Source organism: Lissotriton vulgaris, chromosome 1_1, assembly GCF_964263255.1.
Source record: "Lissotriton vulgaris chromosome 1_1, aLisVul1.2, whole genome shotgun sequence".
Classification (NCBI taxonomy): Eukaryota; Metazoa; Chordata; class Amphibia; order Caudata; family Salamandridae; genus Lissotriton; species Lissotriton vulgaris.
In genome coordinates, this window is record NC_141685.1 from 979,145,359 (window position 1) to 979,155,104 (window position 9,746).

Below are 9,746 nucleotides of genomic sequence, written 5' to 3' on the forward strand. Positions count from 1 at the left end.
GTAATGTTACTTGTTGTGTTCTATATCTGGATGCAATGCCAGAAGCAGTAAAATAACAGTGGAGCAGTACACTATGCTGAGCACGGATTTCTACAGTACGCATTTTCTAAGCCACGCCCTAAATTAAATTGGCCACGCCCCTTTGAGAAACCCCGCTCTCAGTTCTCTCATCCCACTTTAAAGTCCTTATTTTACTATTCAAACAGCGGCCATGGCGCCCATTTCCTTCTTTGCACTATAATCCATGACACACTGGCCAGTGTTTGCCATTTACTTGTATTTGCACTTCGTTTTCGAATCTGATCATATATTATTTTCCCCCACGTTGTTACCGTTTCCTTTCTTCTCGCTCCCCTCCCCACGCATCACAAGCCCCTGCCAGTGCTAGCACTAGCGTAGGCACCTCGAAAGACGTATCTCGCTGCCGCGCGTGAATCGACGGGCCCGAGAGGGTTAACGAACCGCTCCCCTGGGGCACGTGACGCACCTGCTGCTGACGCCATACCAGGAGGTAAGTCACGTTCTGTTCAGGGGAGAGTACAGTACAGCGGTGGGGGTGGCTCAACGAGTTATGGAACTGCCCACAGGTACACGTTTATGGGAAGCACAACATTTGGCTGCCCTTAGTTTCCAGTGTACTTTTAGAACTTTTATTTTTCTTAAGTAACCGTACGTTAAAGACGCAAAACAAGTAATTTGGGATATAAACTTTCTGGAATTATAGACGTTCCAGAAAAGTCGGCAGGCTGCTGCAAAGTCAGGTATGCCAGTCGCATGCAAAATGCTCTGGGACTGAAAACAGTAGGGCTGGGGCAGACCCGGGCAACCTCAGGCCAAGTAAAAACCATGGAAGGTGGGTAGACCTTCAGCAAAGCCAGCATCGTGCCACTGTAGACTGGCTGTTAGGTCTGGGGGCGAGTCCGTGCCATACCAGACAAATGCCTGTGGAAGTCGGACAGGCCCGTTGGGCTGGGTCAGAATCACGGCCAAATGTGAGAATGGTGCATTTAGAGGATGTTGCCTCTACAGATCCAGTGGGATGGGGTAAAGGTGAAGTGCCTCTGTGAACCCTTTCCCCGACAAATACATGCCCCGAAGAATGTTTTATTGTACGTAAAACAGCAATGTTAGTTTTCAATGCCACTAGCCTCGCAGAACCTGAAACCAGAAATGCACATGCAGCAGTTTCACCAACCTAAAAATAAGAAAACCCGACATGAGTTATCGGACTGAACTTCTTTCTGTAAACAAAACTTGAAATCATTCCCAAAGACAGCCTCTCAATCAGTGATTCACCACCACCACGCTGTGCGGCCTGTGTGGTGTGCCTCTTTGAGATAAGAGGGTTTCACAACCTTTGAGAACGAGAAAAATACCGGAGTTACAGCGGTGATACAATTGGAGCCCGACAGACCCCCCCCCCCCCCCCCCCAATTCACAGATGCAAAGTTTCCCAGGACCACTCGTGACTAGTTAGTCCGTTCCCGTTTTAGTCCCTGTATAAAACCAGGACTTCAAGTCCCAGAATTCTAAGAATAAACACGGGAGTGGACTAACAGGTGGACTTGGGAAACTTTGGAGCTATGCCTATCAGACTTCCGAGGGATGTGTAAAACCCGAAACCTTATGTACTCACTGTCGCTGAAACCCCTGTAAATGTCACCCGAAGGCTGCTTGTTTGCTTCCCTAAACCAACAATGCCCAGGGCAGACAATATACTATCACATGAGCGGTCTTTAAATAACCAATGCCCCCACCCCGAGAGCTGCGTGTTTGCGCCCTTACAACCCCCAGGGTCAGAGAGGAGGTTATCACAGGAGAGGCACTGCCTACTGAGATAACTAATGCACCCCTCCCCACAGAGCGCTGCCGATTAATACACCATTTGAAATCTAAATAAGAGCTTCACTCTTTAATAAAAGCCCTTCCCCAGCCCGGAGAGTTGCAGTTTACAGCCATATCTTCCCCGTGTTTTATCGGAGGCCGTGGTGCTGGTGACGGTAGGTGGACTGTCCCAAGACCACCTCCGACACAGTCACAACTCTAAAACATGGTGTGCGACTCAACCACTGTCCAGCTAGTCCCGAGCGTCGGGCTGACCTCTCCTGTAACCCAAGCCTCCCGGGAGGCAGGACGCCATGTTTGTTTACATGAAAAACAAAGGAGCGGCGGCCTGCCCCTCCCAACGGGAATAACAAGGGTGGCAACGGAGGGATGGGAGGGGGTGGAGGTATACACCTGTCACAGGTGTGGGAAAGACACCGGAGGCCCGAGTTTGTTACGACTGCTCATAACCAAATAGCCAAAAAAACATGTTTTGAGAGCCCCGTGCCTGCTCCTCCTACCGACCTAATGCGGTCCATTTTCTGACGTATTACTTCATGATTTTGTCAGTTGTACAAAAATTAACACTGCCACAAAGGTTAACTCATTAGTACCAGTTGGAACACCTAAATACAGCAATAAGCAATGGAAAGGTGACCTGTCAGCAACATGTGCCACTTAACTTTGATTGTTGGAGCTTAAAACATTTTTTTTACAAACTGCAGATTATGTAGCCGGTGATGGATTATGTGTCAAATGCTACACATTCATAATCACACAGAAGATACAGCAGCCGCAGGATCGCCTAATTCCAGTGGCCAGGTTCAGAGATCAGCATTCACAGTAATCCTAGGGTCAGAGTGCAGGGCCAATGCTATCGACAGGATTATCATTTGGTTTAGGACAGACATCAGGTTATATCAATACATTCAGTTTAGAGTTAGCCTTGCACTTAAGGCTTCAAGCTCGCAGTACTCTGTCGGTTATGGAACACACTAGGGTTATCAGTAGGCACATTCTTAATGATAGATCTCGGTTTAGGCCTATGTTGAAGGTTAATTTAGCAAAGGGTTATTGTTACCCTTGGTCGTAGGATCAGGAGGAATGATCGCTGGATCAATGCAAGGTGGTAGTATTAGGCCTAGGTTTCAGATTACAATTAGGCTAAGATTTAAGGTATAGAGTACTAAGTGTTTGGGTCATCGCAAAGGAGAAGGCATAGGCCTATGCTCAGAGCTAGGATTATGCTTAGTTTTACATTTAGGTTCAGAATCGGGTGCGAGAAGCTTAGTATTGCTTGGTAAATTTGTATTATAAAAAAAAAAAAAAAAAAAAAAAAAACAGAATCCGTCACATCCATCTCATTTATGTATTTAAGCTTCAAAATTGTATATAGAATTAATTTAAAAGCATTATAAACTTTACAATCCAGTGGCGATAATCCACTAAAGCCACAGCTGCAGTGTTTGTGTTATCACAAGTCCCTGTGATACCATTAGTGAAATCGAAGAATCTGACACCCCTGAGCCCTAATAATAAACATTTGTATGTTTTCTTTTTTTGAACAGCCTACAGTTTATCCCCCCACTCCCAGAACACACTTTGCCCAATCAGTAATTCATGCCTTCCATCTATGTATTTACTGCTGAACTCCTCCACCTGGCACCAAGGCCAGACTAGCCATACAGGGCATTGTTTGTTTTCCTGGGAGGCTGGAGGGTTGGGAGCCAATTTTGTTACTGGGGGCTGGTTTTGCAGCAGTGCTGCAATATCGACCCCTAGTAACAAAATCAGGAGGCCTGGCCAGCATAATCACTCACTTCGCACTCTTGCTGCAGAACTCTTTGTATATCCAGCAGCTTTCATACAGCAATAAAAGTGCAAAGATTGATAACTCTGGTATTTAATTGTCCTGCTGGAGAAATAGCAGGAATTTTGTCTATTCGCAGTTTTGACTCATCTAAAGTAGCGCAGAGGGTTAATATGGACAAGTGCGACACCTTATTGTCACGTGCTGTTAGGACCAGGGAACGCCGAGGGTCTGCCCCGCAGCAGACCCCAACTCAATGGCCAGAGGGCAGGGGCTCAGGACTCCTTCCGTGGTCACAAACGGCACAGGATTAGCACGTCACTTCCGCTCCCACCTGGCGATGGGGTCGGGCCTATTTAGGGCGACTTGGCCCTGGCCCCTGCCTTTTCCATTGTTCGAGCTGTGGGAGCGTTTCAAAGGGTGGCCCCAAAGTCCACCCGGATGGACTATTACTCAAGTTGTGGAGGTCCAAGATGGATCCCATGGGGAAGGGTTCGATAGTCAAGCTCAGGCCGGCCCAATGTTCTGGAGTATGCCTTGTTACGTTGATGGGCGCATACAGGTCTGTCTGTCCGCATGTATAAGCCCCTGCTCTGTTTGTCCATGCGAATGGGGATTGCCTGTCAAAATATCAGTTCACAGCCATATTTAGGAGTACCCTTCGCAGTCTGGGGATTGACCCAGCTGGTTACTCATCCCATTCATTCAGAATAGGGGTTGTCGGCCGATGAAGTAAAACAAATTGGTCAAGTTGCTCCGACTGTTTGACACAATATTACCCGCCTTTGCCTTTCTCATTCCGGTTTATCTTTTTTAGTAGCACGCCTTCCAGAGTGGAATAGGTGCTGGGCCACTCCTTTGTGAGACGGGCCGCTAACCATTTGCAGCAGCATCGTAATTCGAAGCCGGCAAATTTGGACAGTGTTGTCTTTCGTTGGCATGGTGTTGGGGACCTCCAGATTGCGCAGCTTCGCCAGCTGGTGAAGAGACAGGAGGGGACTGCTGTTCCCGGACCTGATTATCTTACACATCGGGGTAATGACATGGTGGAGCTGGGATGCAGGGCTGTACGGGAAGCCTTGTTGTCAGAATTTTCTTGGTTGGTAAGACCTTCCCCTGGAGCAAGGATAGCTTGGTCCCACATGATTCTGCTGCACAAGTGGGGACCAGGAGTGAGGTCCAGAGCTTTGAACGGATCAGTCAGGTGCCTCAATGCCGAGATGACCAAGTTGTGCCCAGGGCGGGGTCGGCTTTGGAACATACTGCACAAGTTGCTCATGGGGGGTGGGGGGGCAGTCACGTTTCACCTGGATGGTGTTCACTTGTCGGACTTGGGCACAGATTTGTTGATTGACAGAATCTGGGCCTTTGTGCTGGACTTGTTTTTTGGTGGGGAGGGCAAAGGACCTGTTGGCCCTGGTCCCCTTGGCAGGAAGGTGAACACCAAGATTGCTGTACAACATCAAAGGATGTCCTCCAACGCATTCCCTAGGGCAGCACTGAGGATGGAGATGGCTAGCTGACCCCAGAGAATTTTTACACCGGCTTTGTGTAAGGGTGAACAGTTAGACAATCAAGGGCAGGGTTCTCCAAACCGGTCCTGGAGGGCCGGATCCATGCCAGATTTTTAAAGTAACTACATGTATCTAAATGGGGATATGCAAAAAATCTGGCATGGATCCGGCCCTCCAGGACCGGTTTGGAGAACCCTGATCTAGGGCATGGGGCTCCTGCCTCCAGTTATACCGAACGAGCCCTGTAGACAGCCTGGTGTTTGAAGGGGTGGGCCCCTGGGGTTGCAGACAAGGATCGGATGGTTGGTGGCTACACCTCAAGGATGCAAGTGGGATACACCTGTGTCGTTCTCCCTGGGGCACGGGCCGACTGGTCCCCTAGTGCTGGGAAAATAATTGGAGATCCTCAACATGCTCATGAAATTGTTAGTCATTGACTCGGGAGGGTTTAGGTGGTGGGGGTCAGACACGATATGGGGGGGGGGGGGGGGGGGGGGGGGAGATCTGGGTTCTATGCCTGCAGCAAATATGTGTACCAAACAGAACCCAGAACTGGACTATGTGGCTAGCTCAGTGGGTTACTGCTTTTGTCACAGATTATTTTGTTGCTTGCAGTTCATAATTTATAATAGTCATCTAGCACAGCGAGCTATGAACTACCATCAAAGAGTCCTCCTTGAAGTGGTCAGGCTCGCTCCCTGCACTCGCTACACACCATACAGAGACTGGTCTGACAACATTTGCCAGGGAGGCTTTGGGTTTACAGTCCAGCTTTAGCTATCACCCACAGTTGCCTCTCGTTTGTGTGGTCTTAAGCTAATCCCCACTAACCCACAGGGCAACCTTTAGCACTCTCTTTAAGCCTAAAGTGTTTATCCCAGCAAACAAGAAGGTGCCCACTGTTAACCTTACTCCAAGGTCTGGAGGTGGAGCACCATGACTCTCTTCCCTTGTATTGGACCACCCACCTGTGCACAATATGGAACCTGGGTGCTGACGACCAGCTCTGGCAAGGGACATTGTGAGGTCACAGAAGTTTATTACGAGGAGCGCTGCTTCTGGCGTTTGCCTGAGTAGTCCTCCTAACGGCGGCCATGTTGCACGTACTGTTACTTGTGCGAGGTTAACAGCACAACCCCAGACCCACTCACACTACTGTGGTAGGAGTCTAGGAGAGGTGCTATAGAGGCTGTATGCCGCTGCCGCCCATGCATTAGCGTGGCCCCTCCCCCAAATCCTCCTCCAGCTTCCTCCTAAGCTCTTGGCGAATATGCTCTAGGGATGGCAGGCGAACCTCACATCCAATCAGAGCAGAGCTCCAGTTCCGTACTCATCCAGAGCCAGGCCTCAGCCCTGCAAGAGCTGGCTAACAGAAAACAACACGGCAGGGGGATGTAAAATGGGGTGGGTTGGCCAGGCTCAATGCCCTCCTCGAACAGTAAGCTCTCACAGCCCGGGGATAACCCCACCCTCTCACCTCAATAACCAGACCCGTCAATCATCCTGGAAGAGGGACATTCTGTGGCATTGGAAACCACAGAAACGTGTGCCCAATATCGAAGCCCCGTAGTAACAGTAATACCGTGGGAGAGCTGGTATAGACACAGGATAAACAACAAGCTGTCCACCACAAAAAAAGAGCAAAAAAGGAAACAGCTCCTCACAGTATATATAATGTGGCAACGATACAATGAAGGGACTTCAGCCGACGGGCAGGTTTCCACAAACCCACCCATCAAGGACAACCAATGAACAATTCCCCCACGACTGGTAGGTGAAGAGTCACCCAGCCCAAAATACCCGTGAAACCGAAGGGGCACCACATCAGAAGGGGATACACTGACCGCGCCACCTATGAAAGACAAATGACTACAACCCACAGAGGTGGCAGTAGCTGCAACCAGGCCCCCCCTCGCCCCCAGATGGAACGCGAATCACATCAAAGAAAGGTCTGGGGCTTTTACCACCGAACGCCCTCCCTACACACGCGCGGGCAGCAGCAAGGAGCAGTCAGGGACTCGGCACCCATCCCCATTTAAAGGAAAGCAATAACAGACCGACCCACCCAAGGAGGTGCAACCACCCACCCCAAGAGGGACGGGAGGAGAAGCCGGTAACTCCCAATGAAATGACATTTATTGTGCACCGGCCGTGGTGTGACAATGCGGTGACATCATGGAGAGGGAGGAGGGGGTGAATCATGAGTTATTAACCACTGAACCGCCGGTGCAAGGCAGCTGTCAGCGCCCACTATCCGTGTGAAGCGCTCAAGGGCAGGGTCAGGGGGTGAGGAGGTGCCCCTCCCTCACGATGGGATGCCAGCCCACCCATCCAAGAAATACACTGACATCTTATTTCACTACAAATACTCCGCGGGCAGGCGTTCCCTTCAGTCATTTACAAAGCCCGGCTTCCCGCTGCCGAGGCAGAATGTCGAAACCGGGGTCTTCCCGGCTCGAGTGGGTGGGTTGGGGGGGCGCATCAGTGGCAGATAAGACTGTGAAGATTCTGATAACACAACAGGGGGCGGAAGCCAGCCCATTTTATATCAAAAGGAGTTTGTTTAGGGACATGTTGCGTTTCTTTTATTTTAAATTCAATGTTCCCAGCACAATAGATATTACTTTACTAACCATAATCATCAGTAATTGCTGAGGGTCAACTAGACACCCATCGCCGCCCCACACCCCCAGCTTAATTACAACCCACTGCCAAACATAAACACAGCTGTGATGAGAACCAATGACAGAGCAAGACCACCTTGGACTGGTCTTAATGGCATGTCCCTACTAGGAGCCCCTCCCAGATGTACCCCATCGGAGTCACCCGCTCTGTAAGCCTTAACCCCTTCACCCCCAATGTACCCACATAGCAGGGGTTATGGACTCAAACTTAACCCCTCTGTGAGCCATTCCCCAGCCCTGTGGAAGGAAGCCCTCTCCTGGGTGTGCTGGGGCTCACGCACCCTGTACCCCCACCCTCCCCCTGGCTGGGTAAGGACGCCCCTCCTGGGGTCTGGGACTCACCCGCTCCGTAGGCCTTGCCCAGCACCCAGGCCAGGCTGGCGCACACCTTGGCCCGCCCGTGCTCATACTGGTCCAGGGGCCGGATCTCGGGCACCAGGAAGCTCTTCTTCATCGCATCGACGGCGTCCACCATGGCCTCGTCCCTCAGCGGCGGCGTCCCATGGGCTGCCGAACACACAGGACGGCGACACCAGGATCCTGAGGGCCCGAGAGAGGGGCCACACCACAGCAGCACCTACTCCAGAGGTGGCATCCTCTGCCCGGGCAGACACAGGTACCAGCCGGAGGGATGGGCGCTTGAAGAGGCGAGCCAGGGGTTTAAAGGACAGCAGTGACGCGCACCAGCGCCTCTCAAAGCGAAGGAATAATGTCCGCTGAGCAAAGGAGCGAGCAGACCGCCCGGCTCCTCGCAGACAGGGAGGCGGGGACAGAGCAGCGCCCGCTCGGTCGGTGGCCCGGCTCTCGGGGCTCCCCTCGGCCCGTCTCGCTCCCCAGCAGCCGGGCTCTCAGCCCTGCATATGGCGCTGCCGCCTCGGATCCAGGTGCTGCCAGCTCTGCTCTCCTTCTCAGTCCATGTGATCGCTCCAATCAGCTGTCAATCACGGCCATTGGGCGGAGCCAGCGTCAGCAACAGGTAAAGCCCGAGCAGGCCCCGCCCCCTCTGCAGCATCCGGCCTTTGTCATCCTCGTGCACCTGCTGCAGGTTCCGGAACTGCTGCGGGGGCCCCGCCGCTGGCTCGCGCTGGACCGACTGTGGCTCAGGGTAACGCAGGATCCAGCGCCCGCCCTGGTATGCAACTCTGCACCATTTCTGTCCCTGCACCAGCCCTATTTCCCGATCCGGTTAATCCAGCCTGCACCACCTCCTGCTCAGTCAGAACATTGTATCTAGCCCTGCACCGGCTCAAGATTACTCGTATGCATGGACATCCCGTGTTTCTCAGACTTGCACCAGCTCTTACACTAATGCGCGGCAAATTCATTCTTTTACCTTATGAAAGCTCAGTTGGTTAATGCGATCACAGCATATGTCTGTGTGAAACCATCGAATCACAGAATTGAATCTGGGCTGGCCAATTGTAATGTGTATTTATGGTGCTATGAGATCCCAGACTGCAATAGAAAGCACCATGAAAAAGTATGCCATCACCTCTCACAATGAATACATATTGGCAGTGCTTAATTTGTAAAATATTAAGTGCCAAGGCTCTGACCAGGAGGCCACTGCAGCTTGCACTACCCATCGCCCTTGTCATCACTGCCAAAGCAACTACTAACCATCTCTCTCGCATGTAAATGCCACAGTTCAGATTATTCCAGGTGCCCAAAGCTAAACGAATGGCTGGGGAGGTAGGTGTTAGGGATTTTTTTTTATTTATATTGTATTCCTAAACAACCGTTCTTCTGCTCATCTCTAAATTAGATGAGCAACGCCACCATGCTCCAAGGATGGTGTTGAGTATTAGGTGCCGGTGCCGAGCACCGGAAACCAATTACGTGCCAGTGTTGAGCACTGGAAAGCACTGGCTCAAATTAAGCACCGCATATTGATCAGTATGAAGCTGTAAATGG

General features: G+C 51.2%; 1 protein-coding gene across 1 annotated transcript in view; it reads right to left on the minus strand.

Moving 5' to 3' along the window:
• The window catches only part of CAMSAP3 (calmodulin regulated spectrin associated protein family member 3), a 260,013-nt gene extending 251,266 nt beyond the window's left edge, over positions 1-8,747 (minus strand). The window contains exon 1 of the mRNA XM_086960399.1: positions 8,175-8,747. Coding sequence (XP_086816525.1) covers positions 8,175-8,307 — 133 coding nt within the window. The 5' untranslated portion in view covers positions 8,308-8,747. The remainder of the gene's footprint in view (positions 1-8,174) is intronic.
• Positions 8,748-9,746: the final 999 nt, after the last annotated feature.